This window comes from Salvelinus fontinalis, chromosome 29, assembly GCF_029448725.1.
Source record: "Salvelinus fontinalis isolate EN_2023a chromosome 29, ASM2944872v1, whole genome shotgun sequence".
In the NCBI taxonomy this organism is placed as follows: domain Eukaryota; kingdom Metazoa; phylum Chordata; class Actinopteri; order Salmoniformes; family Salmonidae; genus Salvelinus; species Salvelinus fontinalis.
In genome coordinates, this window is record NC_074693.1 from 7,227,020 (window position 1) to 7,241,853 (window position 14,834).

Genomic DNA, 14,834 nt, shown 5'->3' on the forward strand with positions numbered 1-14,834 from the left:
ATGTTCATCATGATATTAGACTACTTTTTAAGTCTGAAAACATTGGAGGAACTTTGATTTTGGAGTGAACTATCCTACAGTGTTTTCTTTATAGGATGACCCCTAAGATCGGCTTCCCATGGAGTGAGATCAGAAACATTTCTTTCAACGACAAGAAGTTTGTTATAAAGCCCATTGACAAGAAAGCACCGGTACATCACCTCTGTTTCTTTGTCTGCTGTATATTTGGTTATAGTTCAAACCTCTGATAGTACCTGTTTGTTAATTACAGAATAAAGGTCACTTTACAAGTACAAGAGGCACTGATAAGTACAAGAGGCACTGATAAGTACAAGAGGCACTGATAAGTACAAGAGGCACTGATAAGTACAAGAGACACTGATAAGTACGAGAGACACTGATAAGTACAAGAGGCACTGATAAGTACAAGAGGCACTGATAACTACAAGAGGCACTGATAAGTACAAGAGACACTGATAAGTACAAGAGACACTGATAAGTACAAGAGGAACTGATAAGTACAAGAGACACTGATAAGTACAAGAGGCACTGATAAGTACAAGAGGCACTGATAAGTACAAGAGGCACTGATAAGTACATTTGTGGTGACTGGGTCTGTTACAGGATGTTGTGTTCTACGCCCCTCGTCTACGGATCAACAAGCGTATCCTGGTGCTGTGCATGGGGAACCACGACCTGTACATGAGGAGGAGGAAGCCAGACTCCATCGAGGTCCAGCAGATGAAGGCCCAGGCCCGCGAGGAGAAGACTAAGAGACAGATGGAGAAGTGAGGACAGAGAGAGGGGGAAAGAGAGAGAGAGTGATAATGTTGGTAGCAGGTGTTTACTCATCCCTCATATCCCTCGTTCCAGAGCTCTGCTTGAGGGCGAGAAGAAGAAGAGAGAGAATGCGGAGAAGGAGACAGAGAAGATCGCCAGAGAAACCATGGAGCTGATGGGCAGACTGAAACAGATTGAGAAAGAGACCAAGAAAGCTCAGGAAGGTCAGACTCTTTCTGTCGTCTGACAGTGTGTGTGCTGTATGGGTGTGCATGCATGCTTGGGTGTGTTCATATTCTGTCTGTGTGTGTGTGTGTGTTTATTCTCTATGTGTGTGTGTGTGTGTGTGTTTATTCTCTCTCTCTCTGTGTGTGTGTGTGTGTGTGTGTGTGTGTGTGTGTGTGTGTGTGTGTGTGTGTGTGTGTGTGTGTGTGTGTGTGTGTGTGTGTGTGTGTGTGTGTAGAGCTGGAGGAGCAGACTCGCAGGGCCGTGGACCTGGAGAAGGAGAGGACGTTTGCTCAGGAGGAGGCAGAGCGTCTGGAGAAGGAGCGCAAGGCAGCGGAAGAGGCCAAGGCATCCCTCCTACAGCAGTCAGAGAGCCAGATGAAGAACCAGGAGAACCTGGTACACACACACACACGCACACACACGCACGCACACACACACACACACACACACACACACACACACACACACACACACACACACACACACACACACACACACACACACACACACACACACACACACACACACACACACACACACACACACACACACACACACACGGACAGTCAGACAGCCACACAGACAGACAGACACCACACACAGACACATTACATTTACATTTTTACATTTAAGTCATTTAGCAGACGCTCTTATCCAGAGCGACTTACAAATTGGTGCATTCACCTTATGACATCCAGTGGAACAGCCACTTTACAATAGTGCATCTAGATCTTTTAAGGGGGGGGGGGGGGGGGGGGGGGGGGCAGAAGGATTGCTTTATCCTAGGTATTCCTTGAAGAGGTGGGGTTTCAGGTGTCTCCGGAAGGTGGTGATTGACTCCGCTGTCCTGGCGTCGTGAGGGAGTTTGTTCCACCATTGGGGTGCCAGAGCAGCGAACAGTTTTGACTGGGCTGAGCGGGAACTGTACTTCCTCAGTGGTAGGGAGGCGAGCAGGCCAGAGGTGGATGAACGCAGTGCCCTTGTTTGGGTGTAGGGCCTGATCAGAGCCTGAAGGTACTGAGGTGCCGTTCCCCTCACAGCTCCGTAGGCAAGCACCATGGTCTTGTAGCGGATGCGAGCTTCAACTGGAAGCCAGTGGAGAGAGCGGAGGAGCGGGGTGACGTGAGAGAACTTGGGAAGGTTGAACACCAGCCGGGCTGCGGCGTTCTGGATGAGTTGTAGGGGTTTAATGGCACAGGCAGGGAGCCCAGCCAACAGCGAGTTGCAGTAATCCAGACGGGAGATGACAAGTGCCTGGATTAGGACCTGCGCCGCTTCCTGTGTGAGGCAGGGTCGTACTCTGCGGATGTTGTAGAGCATGAACCTACAGGAACGGGCCACCGCCTTGATGTTGGTGGAGAACGACAGGGTGTTGTCCAGGATCACGCCAAGGTTCTTAGCGCTCTGGGAGGAGGACACAATGGAGTTGTCAACCGTGATGGCGAGATCATGGAACGGACAGTCCTTCCCCGGGAGGAAGAGCAGCTCCGTCTTGCCGAGGTTCAGCTTGAGGTGGTGATCCGTCATCCACACTGATATGTCTGCCAGACATGCAGAGATGCGATTCGCCACCTGGTCATCAGAAGGGGGAAAGGAGAAGATTAATTGTGTGTCGTCTGCATAGCAATGATAGGAGAGACCATGTGAGGTTATGACAGAGCCAAGTGACTTGGTGTATAGCGAGAATAGGAGAGGGCCTAGAACAGAGCCCTGGGGGACACCAGTGGTGAGAGCGCGTGGTGAGGAGACAGATTCTCGCCACGCCACCTGGTAGGAGCGACCTGTCAGGTAGGACGCAATCCAAGCGTGGGCCGCGCCGGAGATGCCCAACTCGGAGAGGGTGGAGAGGAGGATCTGATGGTTCACAGTATCGAAGGCAGCCGATAGGTCTAGAAGGATGAGAGCAGAGGAGAGAGAGTTAGCTTTAGCAGTGCGGAGCGCCTCCGTGATACAGAGAAGAGCAGTCTCAGTTGAGTGACTAGTCTTGAAACCTGACTGATTTGGATCAAGAAGGTCATTCTGAGAGAGATAGCAGGAGAGCTGGCCAAGGACGGCACGTTCAAGAGTTTTGGAGAGAAAAGAAAGAAGGGATACTGGTCTGTAGTTGTTGACATCGGAGGGATCGAGTGTAGGTTTTTTCAGAAGGGGTGCAACTCTCGCTCTCTTGAAGACGGAAGGGACGTAGCCAGCGGTCAAGGATGAGTTGATGAGCGAGGTGAGGTAAGGTAGAAGGTCTCCGGAAATGGTCTGGAGGAGAGAGGAGGGGATAGGGTCAAGCGGGCAGGTTGTTGGGCGGCCGGCCGTCACAAGACGCGAGATTTCATCTGGAGAGAGAGGGGAGAAAGAGGTCAAAGCACAGGGTTGGGCAGTGTGAGCAGAACCAGCGGTGTCGTTTGACTTAGCAAACGAGGATCGGATGTCGTCGACCTTCTTTTCAAAATGGTTGACGAAGTCGTCTGCAGAGAGGGAGGAGGGGGGGGGAGGGGGAGGAGGATTCAGGAGGGAGGAGAAGGTGGCAAAGAGCTTCCTAGGGTTAGAGGCAGATGCTTGGAATTTAGAGTGGTAGAAAGTGGCTTTAGCAGCAGAGACAGAAGAGGAAAATGTAGAGAGGAGGGAGTGAAAGGATGCCAGGTCCGCAGGGAGGCGAGTTTTCCTCCATTTCCGCTCGGCTGCCCGGAGCCCTGTTCTGTGAGCTCGCAATGAGTCGTCGAGCCACGGAGCGGGAGGGGAGGACCGAGCCGGCCTGGAGGATAGGGGACATAGAGAGTCAAAGGATGCAGAAAGGGAGGAGAGGAGGGTTGAGGAGGCAGAATCAGGAGATAGGTTGGAGAAGGTTTGGGCAGAGGGAAGAGATGATAGGATGGAAGAGGAGAGAGTAGCGGGGGAGAGAGAGCGGAGGTTGGGACGGCGCGATACCATCCGAGTAGGGGCAGTGTGGGAAGTGTTGGATGAGAGCGAGAGGGAAAAGGATACAAGGTAGTGGTCGGAGACTTGGAGGGGAGTTGCAATGAGGTTAGTGGAAGAACAGCATCTAGTAAAGATGAGGTCAAGCGTATTGCCAGCCTTGTGAGTAGGGGGGGAAGGTGAGAGGGTGAGGTCAAAAGAGGAGAGGAGTGGGAAGAAGGAGGCAGAGAGGAATGAGTCAAAGGTAGACATGGGGAGGTTAAAGTCACCCAGAACTGTGAGAGGTGAGCCGTCCTCAGGAAAGGAGCTTATCAAGGCATCAAGCTCATTGATGAACTCTCCAAGGGAACCTGGAGGGCGATAAATGATAAGGATGTTAAGCTTGAAAGGGCTGGTAACTGTGACAGCATGGAATTCAAAGGAGGCGATAGACAGATGGGTAAGGGGAGAAAGAGAGAATGACCACTTGGGAGAGATGAGGATCCCGGTGCCACCACCCCGCTGACCAGAAGGTCTCGGGGTGTGCGAGAACACATGGGCAGACGAAGAGAGAGCAGTAGGAGTAGCAGTGTTATCTGTGGTGAGCCATGTTTCCGTCAGTGCCAGGAAGTCGAGGGACTGGAGGGACGCATAGGCTGAGATGAGCTCTGCCTTGTTGGCCGCAGATCGGCAGTTCCAGAGGCCACCGGAGACCTGGAACTCCACGTGGGTCGTGCGGGCTGGGACCACCAGGTTAGGGTGGGCGCGGCCACGCGGTGTGAAGCGTTTGTATGGTCTGTGCAGAGAGGAGAGAACAGGGATAGACAGACACATGGTTGACAGGCTACAGAAGAGGCTACGCTAATGCAATGGAGATTAGAATGACAAGTGGGCTACACGTCTCGAATGTTCAGAAAGTTAAGCTTACGTTGCAAAAAGATAAAAATAAAATACAAGATCTTATTGACTAAAATGATATAGTACTGCTGGCTGGTGAAGTAGCCTGGCTAGCAGTGGCTACGTTGTTGAAAGTGAAGCTGGCTAGGTAACCTCGACAATTTCACTAAATTTCTCTAAACTACACAATTATCATGGATACAAGGACAGCAAAGACAACTAGCTAACACTACGCTAATCAAGTCGTCCCGTTGTAGTGTAAGTTTCTATAGTGCTGCTATTCGGTAGAAGTTGGCTAGCTAGCAGTGTTGGCTAGGTAGGAGGACGGCAGCGCGGCAGGCGAAAAATAGCTGGCTAGCTAACCGATAATTACTCAAAGCTACACAATTATCTTAGATAAAAAAGATAGCAAAGAAAACTATGTAGCTAGCTAACACTACACAAGTCAAGTCGTTCCGTTGTAATGTAATCGTTTCTACCGTGCTGCTAATCGGTGGCTAGCTGGCTAGTTAGCAGGGTTGACTACGTTACGTTACGTTAGGGCGAGAATACCTGGCTAGCGAACCTCAGCGAACCTTGATAACTACACAAGTATCACCGATACAAAGACGGCTATGGAGCCAGCTAAGTAGCTAGCTAAGATCGAACAAATACAAATCAAAGATAGCAAAGACAACTGTGTAGTCAGCCAACACTACACTGATCAAGTCGTTCCGTTGTAATGCACTCGTTTCTACAATGCTGCTATTCGGTGGCAAGCTGGCTAGCTTAGGAGGCTCCTGTATTATTCTAAGGTTCTCTTTCCAGGCCACTGAGCTGGCTGAGCTGACCCCTAACATTTCCCTTCTGGAGGACGTAAAGAAGGAGAAGGACGACGATACAAAGAGGTGGCAGAAAAGGGTGAGAGAGAATAAATGAATGTGTGTGTGTGTTGGCGCAACCCTCTATCTAACCACAGTCCTTCAATTTGAGCGACCATGTGTGTGTGTGTGTGTGTGTGTGTGTGTGTGTGTGTGTGTGTGTGTGTGTGTGTGTGTGTGTGTGTGTGTGTGTGTGTGTGTGTGTGTGTGGTGTGAGTGGTGTGAGTGGTGTGTGTGTGTGTGTGATAGGGTAATCCACTGTGAGCGGTCATGTGTGTGTGTTTGTCGTCAGACGGTCATGGTGGAGGTCGATTTGGAGCGAGCCAAAGAAGTTCTGAAGACTAAAGACATCCAGGACTGTGTGCAGGGGGACCACGACGAGACCGACGAGAGCAGCGCCGAGGCCAGCGCCGAGCTGACATCACCAGGCATGGTCAGAGACCGCAGCGAGGAGCAACGCATGACGGAGGCTCAGAAGAACAAACGGCTACAGAAACACCTCAAGGTCAGAAACACCTAGGGGAACTCTAGGAACTTTTTTCCCATTAGTCCCACAAAATGTTTTGCATTGTCAGTAGTCAGGTTTTCAAGAAGCAAAGTGTCACTGGTACACATCATCGTGATGACGTGAACACTGCTTCCTGAAAGTCCAATATCTTGAAAACTTGGTTGCTGACATGCTAATCATTTTGGAACTGTATCATCAGTGGACTAATGAAACAAATACCACAAGATAGTTTTTGAGTGGAGTTCCCCTTTAACCCATGAACTTTAACCCTAACCCATGACCCTAATTCATGACCATAACAGAGGCCCAGAAGAATGAATGGCTATACAAAGGTCAGACCCTACCTTAACATATAACCTATGACCCTAACCTAACAATAACCCTTTATACCTGGTTGGGTTCCATCCTGACTAAATTTAAAAATGTCCTCCCGCTCTGAGCTCTGAGCTGAGAGATATGGTTCTGAGACCACATGCGTTACACATGTCCTACACATGTCCTACACATTCCTTCCAATGTTTTAGTACATTATGTTGATGCTCCACCAGTTTCTTTGTGTCCTTGTTGTCCGTTTGTCCTCAGGCCCTGAGTAGTGAGTTGGCCAGCGCTCGAGACGACAGTAAGAACACTCCCAACGACCTGATCCACGCGGAGAACGTTAAGGCCGGCCGGGACAAGTACAGGACCCTCCGTCAGATACGACAAGGCAACACCAAGCAACGCATCGACGAGTTCGAGTCCATGTGAGAGAGAGAGAATGAGTGAATGAGAGAGAACAAGAGTCTGTACTGAATATATGTATTTGAATGGAAGTCATATAGGCAGGTACAGTGTAATTATAACGTCAACATTGCTTTATTGACTTTGTAAGCACCCACTGCCTCTCCCCAGTAGCGTTTTGTCTACCGTGACTAAAGATTGCCATCTACTGGCTGTAACGTATTACATTTATGTTTGCTAAAGTCAAATTCTGTCGACTACAGACTGTAGGCGACTAGTACAACAATCAAAGTGAGTGATTATATTATTACTACATCGTCATTTCTGCTGCTTTTGGTTTTTGCAATCTTGAAATGCATCTATGCAAAATAATCCTTAGCTGATACACTAATAGAAAACATATTTTTCTGTATGCATAGTTTAGTGAGAGGAACGATTTGAGGTTATTTACAATATTTACAAACGGATGTCATTTCGCAGATATAAATGAGCACCAAATTTGTTAAGTGTTTTGCTATGAGTCAAATAAATACCATTAACCAACATTGAATATGTGTTGCATGCTGTGCATATAGCTACTGTCTCACTCTGGTCATCTGTTATGATTGTCACTCTCGTCATCTGTTATAGGCTGTTATGATTGTCACTCTCGTCATCTGTTATAGGCTGTTATGATTGTCACTCTCGTCATCTGTTATAGGCTGTTATGATTGTCACTCTCGTCATCTGTTATAGGCTGTTATGATTGTCATTCTCGTCATCTGTTATAGGCTGTTATGATTGTCACTCTCGTCATCTGTTATAGGCTGTTATGATTGTCACTCTCGTCATCTGTTATAGGCTGTTATGATTGTCACTCTCGTCATCTGTTATAGGCTGTTATGATTGACCTGTGTGTGTTTGTGTGTCTGCAGTGTGTGTGTCATGTGTTTGTCTGCAGTGTGTGTCATGTGTTTGTGTGTGTGTGTGTGTGTGTGTGTCATGTGTTTGTGTTTGTGTCTGCAGTATGTGTGTGACATTTGTTTGTAAGGAGTGTGTGTTTTTCAGTAGGCCTGTTATGACTGATAGTAAACAGTAAGCGCTGTAAAAAAAAAAAAAGATATATATTTTGATTCGACGTAGAATTGTAAGGCAACCAGCTGCAATAGGATTGTGAGTTTGTTCAACAAGAATGTTCTCGAGCAAAACTCACAATCCTATTGTAGCTGGCTGCCCGACGTTGAATCAACATTGTCTTTTAGTTTTTTAAAGTGTTATGAAATCTGAGGTCTACTACGCTGGAAGACAAGATCCCTCTCTGGGGAAAATACAGTTATCTTCTGTGGGAAGTAGGCCATTGAACAGCTCAGTTACAAGAGCAGACTCCCAGTTAGTGAATTCATCTTAAAATTGTTTAATATTTAACCATTATTTAACTAGGCAAGTCAGATAAGAAAAAAATCTTATTTTACAATGACGGCCTAAACCTTCCCCTAACCTGGACGACGCGGGGCCAATTGTGCGCTGCACTATGGGACTCCCGATGACGGCCGGTTGTGATACAGCCCGGGATCGAACCAGGATCTGTAGTGACGCATTGCGCCACTCAAGAGCACATATAGTTAGGTGGGACAACCAGTTGCAGTCATAGTAAGTACATTTTTCAGGAAAATAAGTTACGTTGTAAGATAGGCTACATAAGTTCAAAATGCTGTCATAACAGATGCCATATAATTGTTAGTCATCTTATGACAGCTGACACGTTGCTGTCATGTGACACAAACAGAACAACGGATGTGCCATAGCGCTCATTCACTGTTTCTAAACAGATTACAGGAGTGTCTGTGGGTCAGAAAAACACGGACAACTTACTATTGTTGTGTTATTGCACTGGAGGAAGAGGAAGAGGAAGAGTGCACACGTCTGTTTTGACTGTGAGATTAGACGAACCAGCAACAACACCCAGTCTCTCTACAACCTTAAATTTAATATTTTAAATATACTTTACAGTTAGAATTGTAACGGTCAAATAAGTAACTGATAGATGTAGAACACGGTGTTATAAACACACAATAATAACACGGTAGAGAATGCACTTTACCCTACACGAGTCACAACTTGGACACGCGCCAGCGTTTCCCTCCCCGAGGTCACAACGAATGAGCGAAACGCAGAGGCGTAGAAGGGATTTGTTGTTCATGTACTGTAGTCTCCCGTAGTTCAGCTCGGGGAGGTTATAGGTGGTGGCCCGACATAACAGGAGTCTCTGGTTACACGGTTACGTTACGATTTAACGTAGTTGCGTCTACTCTCCCCACGGGAAAAAATGTAGTAGCTCCTCGTGCTTTAGGCCTACTGTGAAAACCGAAGACCTCGAGAGCGCGTCTTATTTTGGATCTGTCCGCGCCTAGGAAGAAACCAAAACAACAATGCAGAGTGGCACCAATATATCAGATACAGCCAAGGAGTTATGTGACGCGGTGTCAGTGTCTTTAGGTTTGAGTTCGCAGTTAAACGAGATAGTGGATAATGGACGGAGCGGCCCTGCCTTCTCTGCAGACAGCGGGCCAAATCATGGAAACCATTTTTCAGTCTCCGAGGAGTCATCTCCAGAGTTTGGAGCTGGCACAAGTATGACCTCAGAGTTAACCACCCAGATGCAGAGGAAAACGATACTTAAATCAAATGAACTCAGGCCATCGTTCGAGGTACATCAAGACATTTGTGGACAAAATTATGTCGGTTTTTTACAGACCCTGGAGCGCGAAAGGGACAGCGCATGGAAGGTGACGAGGCCTATGCACGAGTTGGAAATGGCCCGAGGTCTCCGTAAAAACTCGGACATGTTCGTGAATCTGGATAACGCTAATGCGCTCTCCGTGCCCTCTCAGTTTGACGAACTGTTACCTTTAAGTTCTTCATTCAGTAAAGACGCCCCAGACACGTTATTCGGTAGGGATTATACGGATCCATCGACCGTCAATGGCCTCATCAAAAGCAGCCTTAACAAAACCGAACCAGGGCACGAGGGACCCTGTCCGGTGGCGGGTGGATCTTGGTTCTGTAAATATTTGGACAACGGAAATTGCATGTCTTGTGGAGCACGCAAAGTCTGTCCCCCTGGGTTTAACTATCAGGACTATGACCATGGGATGTCACAAGAGGGTCATGTCCAGGAGCAAAGTTACCAAAGTGTGATGCATGAAAGCGGTCTTCAACAAGTGTATCACTCCGCTATCAAGAAGGAGAGTTCTGGATGGGTGGGTGCTGACTCCAGACTGAGGTAGATATACTCTTTATAAGACATTTTATTTCAATTGTTTCTTTGTTTGTTTTCACATAAGACCAAGCGGACCAGAGGCAAGTCAATGGGAGCTTCTCTAACTATGTAATCATAACAAAACAACAGTAATATCAGATGTTATAATATGTCAAATTCAATGAAGCAAAAAGGCACGAGGGGGTGTGGTATATGGTCTTAGCTGTGGTATATTGGCCATATCTGGTTAGAGTTAGAGCGTTGGATTTGTAACTGAACGGTTGCAAGATCGAATCCCCGAGCTGACAAGATACAAATCTGTCGTTCTGCCCCTGAACAAGGTAGTTAACTCACTGTTCCTAGGCCGTCATTGAAAATAAGAATTTGTTCTTAACTGACTTGCCTAGGTAAATAAATATTCGCAAACTCCTGAGCAGTAAAAAATAAACGTTTTGTCATACCCATGGTATACTGTCTGATACCATGCCTGTCAGCCAATCAGCATTCAGAGCTCAAACCACCCAGGTTATAATAACATTTATGCTATCTGTTATAATGACCTAATTCCCTGCACCAGCTGCCAGAGACTCACTACAATATCCCCATGCTGGAGAGGACAGACTGCAAGTGATAGGTTATTGCCACTGTCCTTTCCAGCATGGCCGGTCTCATGACTACTACTCAGCAGTGTGTCTGGCTCTGACACCACCTTTTACCTTCCTAACCAGTGTTTATTTAATGAGTATTAGAGTAATAGGCTTCCAGCGGACTTTCCTCTGGCCTTCAACTAACCAGGTGAAATGTATTTAGTCTCAATCCACAAGGCCCAGTAGGACATTAGGCAACACTCACCATTTAAAGATGCACTATGCAGAAATCGCTTAATTCAGAAGTTTGCTTAATTTCAGTTAATGTGATAAAACAAGCGAGTAAAGTGTAGAGAATAACTGTACCATCTAAACCGCTGTGAAATATGTTTTCCAGAACCATAAATATTGTATTTTCAGCTGTTTGAAGCTGGTGCACAAAAACGAAACTTAAGAACGGGAAGCATAGAAATAGTACACATAGAACAGATCTACCGCTTCTTAGACTGGCTTTCAATGAGAATGACAGATCTATAACTTACATTTCAATGTGAATTTGGTCGGGTTGCCCAAAAAGTTATATATTACAGCTTTAATGATAATATCAGACTTTTTGCCAAGACTGTGGGGTGATGGATCCGTCAAAGATCTAGTAGCGGATATTGATCAAGTTGAATTAATTCACATTCAAGGACCATTTCATTTATAGAAAGGCTATCCAAGGTCAAACCAACTTTGACACAGTCGCACACCAGCTTACTGACAGTAATTGGCAAAATAATTTGTCTCCCTCTTTCCACCTGCAAACACACACCAGGTACCCACATCAAACCACACCCCGAAACCAACTCACGTTTGAATTCAGTCATGGTCCCTAGCATATTTTAATTAACCAAATTTAAAACGAGGCCAAATGAGGAAGTGCTGTCGCCTTTTAAACGGGTAGCTGGCTAATTTAAAATGTAAAGTTTGTCAGATTTGTTATACCTCAAAAGTAGTGTATTGTTGATCTGAGCCCGTATTCCACACCATCTGGTTAACAGATTTTGCTGCTAACAGAATTAGAAAGAACCTGCATGACTCAATCCCACATCAATAGGCAGGTATGTGCATATAGGCAGGTATAGGCAGGTAGGTGCGTTTCAGATGTGAGGGTGTAGCTGTAAGATCTGAAATAGTGTTAGGTGTGTGTTGGGTGATTTCAGGTCAATGTATGTGTGTACATCTGTGTGTGTTTCTGTGTGTGTATGTCTGTGTGTGTGTGTCTGTGTGTGTGTCTGTGTGTGTGTGGTTATGAAGTGAAGCTGTAAGATCTAAAAGAGAGTTACCCACATGTTAGGTGTGTGTTTACAGATATGTGTGTGTTTACAGGTGTGTGTGTGTGTGTTTACAGGTGTGTGTGTGTGTTTACAGAGATGTGTGTGTGTGTGTGTGTTTACAGGTGTGTGTGTGTTTACAGATGTGTGTGTGTTTACAGGTGTGTGTGTGTTTACAGGTGTGTGTGTGTTTACAGATGTGTGTATATGTTGCAAGTGAGAGTATCTGTAAGATCTGAAAGAGTGTTAGGTGTTTACAGATGTGTGTGTGTTTACAGATGTGTGTGTGTGTTTACAGATGTGTGTGTGTGTTTACAGGTGTTAGGTGTTTACAGATGTGTGTGTGTTTACAGGTGTGTGTGTGTTTACAGGTGTTAGGTGTTTACAGATGTGTGTGTGTTTACAGGTGTGTGTGTGTTTACAGATGTGTGTGTGTGTTTACAGGTGTGTGTGTGTTTACAGATGTGTGTGTGTTTACAGGTGTTAGGTGTTTACAGATGTGTGTGTGTTTCAGATGTGAGGATATGTTGCCAGTGTATTTCTCTGACCGGAGGGTGTGTAAGGTATGTGGAGACGAGGCGTCAGGCTGTCACTATGGAGCTGTTACCTGTGGGAGCTGCAAGGTGTTCTTCAAGAGGGCTGCAGAGGGTGAGCCATACACACACACATGCATGGACTCACATATATCACTTTGTTTACATTCATTTTACTAGGCTAGTCAGTTAAGACCACATTCTTAATTACAATGATGCCAAACCCTAACCCGGACAACCCTGGGCCAATTGTGCGCCGCCTTATGGGACTCCCAATCACAGCCGGTTGTGATACAGCCTGGAATCGAACCAGGGTCTGTAGTGACGCCTCTGAGAAGCAGTGCCTTAGACCGCTGCACCACTCGGGAGCCCCATGCACACACACACACACACACACACACACACACACACACACACACACACACACACACACACACACACACACACACACACACACACACACACACACACACACACGTTTGTTTTACTATCCTTGTGGGGACCAAACAATTGATTCCCATTCAAAATCCTATGTTCCCTAACTGTAACTCTTACACCTAACCCCTAACCCCTAAAATAGCCTTTTCTCTTGTGGGTACTGGAGAAATGTCCCCACATCTGAATTGTCCTTGTTTTACTATCCTTGTGAGGACTTCTGGTCCCCACAAGGACTTCTGGTCCCCCACAAGGACTTCTGGTCCCCCACAAGGACTTCTGGTCCCCAAAAAGGACTTCTGGTCCCCACAAGGACTTCTGGTCCCCCACAAGGACTTCTGGTCCCCACAAGGACTTCTGGTCCCCAAAAAGGACTTCTGGTCCCCCACAAGGACTTCTGGTCCCCCACAAGGACTTCTGGTCCCCCACAAGGACTTCTGGTCCCCACAAGGATAGTAAAACCTAAAAACACCCTGGCAGGCGCACTCACACACACATACAGGAAATGGGATATCCAATTCCCCTGTAGCGGCCTTGTTTGTTATTGTGTTCCCAGGTAAGCAGAATCACCTGTGCGCCAGCCGTAACGACTGCACCATCGACAAGCTGAGGAGGAAGAACTGTCCTTCCTGTCGTCTCAACAGATGCTTCCGGTCTGGAATGAGCCTCAAAGGTAACAACTTTTACTATAACATACATGACTGTTAAATGGGGAGAGGGAGAGAAAGAGATCATGAAAAAGAGGGGGAGAAGAGGGGAGCAGAGATAAAGAGGGGAGGAAGGCTAGACACACCTACTTGTATTTAGGTTACAGGGGCTTTGAAAAAGCAGGAATCATGACTAGGGCTTTAGGTAGGTTTTAATTTACCATGTGTTTTACTCAGTATCCAGTGACTTTCATTGGTAGAAGTTTTGAGCGACAAACTCAGCTGCTTTTCAGGCTGCCTTTGGGGAGTTTTGACAGCATGTAGCTACTTTTCTCAATTCTGCCACACACAAGAGTGGGAGAAGCGCTCTGTGCAAAAGAAGTCACAGCAATGGTGCACACACAGACAGAGAAGCACCAGGGGAGGGGGTGTGCGGTGAGAGAGGAGGGGAAAACGTTATGTCGGGGAGTGCAGCTGTGCCGCAGCAAGGCAAAATGGTGCTGTGAAGTCGTCGTGGCAACAGCAAAACGTCATCTAGAGAGAACTCAAGGGGCCAATAGCAGATATCACTGAACAATAGTTGGCAACACTGTTTGTAACACTGTGTAGTGATTTCAGATGTGGCACCACAGGTCTCAGAGTGGCGGGGGGGGGGGGGGGGGGGTTTCCTGGGGCTCAGAGTTTTCCTGATCTGGTAGTCGGCTAACCTAAAGGGTACTACACAGAAATCTGAAATGGTGGCGACGTAGCATAGTGTCTCGACGTTGCTTTTTTGTTATTAAAGGGGAGGCTCCTTGTAGTGCGCACTGACATTCGACGTACCCCTCCTGCGGGGGCAGTGTTGTGTAGGTAATGAAGTTTGCTTGGTTCCTTGATCTGATCAATAGTAAAGGCTATAGGATATGCATCAAAGAAGCCTATTTTCCATTGATAAGAAAATATAATCTAAGCTACTGTTCAAACAATAAACCAAACAACATTGTAGCCTTGATAGAATCTACCCAAAAAGGTATTTTGTTTAGCAGTAATAACTTGTGATTACAGGTTATTGTGAAATGGTAGAAACTGCTGTAGGCTACTCCAGTCCTCTAGCTTTCTTCTCCTTGATCAAAACATGCACTTCTATTTTTAGTTGATATGGAAGTAAATACACAAGCAGCGTATCCAACAGGGATAAGGTTTAAGGTTACACCGGCAAGTAG

At 46.6% G+C, this 14,834-nt stretch overlaps 2 protein-coding genes across 3 annotated transcripts in view; both read left to right on the plus strand.

Annotated features, from left to right (window-relative positions):
• LOC129827366 (moesin-like) overlaps positions 1-7,421 on the plus strand; it is a 15,652-nt gene extending 8,231 nt beyond the window's left edge. For both annotated transcript variants that reach the window (XM_055888144.1, XM_055888145.1), the window contains 7 exons: positions 95-191; positions 625-788; positions 874-1,004; positions 1,244-1,404; positions 5,596-5,688; positions 5,941-6,153; positions 6,739-7,421. In XM_055888144.1, the coding sequence (XP_055744119.1) occupies positions 95-191; positions 625-788; positions 874-1,004; positions 1,244-1,404; positions 5,596-5,688; positions 5,941-6,153; positions 6,739-6,903 (1,024 nt within the window). In that variant the 3' untranslated portion in view covers positions 6,904-7,421. The remainder of the gene's footprint in view (positions 1-94; positions 192-624; positions 789-873; positions 1,005-1,243; positions 1,405-5,595; positions 5,689-5,940; positions 6,154-6,738) is intronic.
• A 927-nt stretch (positions 7,422-8,348) lies between these two features.
• LOC129827365 (androgen receptor-like) overlaps positions 8,349-14,834 on the plus strand; it is a 31,042-nt gene continuing 24,556 nt past the window's right edge. Inside the window, exons 1-3 of the mRNA XM_055888142.1 lie at positions 8,349-10,138; positions 12,532-12,665; positions 13,542-13,658. Coding sequence (XP_055744117.1) covers positions 9,285-10,138; positions 12,532-12,665; positions 13,542-13,658 — 1,105 coding nt within the window. The 5' untranslated portion in view covers positions 8,349-9,284. The remainder of the gene's footprint in view (positions 10,139-12,531; positions 12,666-13,541; positions 13,659-14,834) is intronic.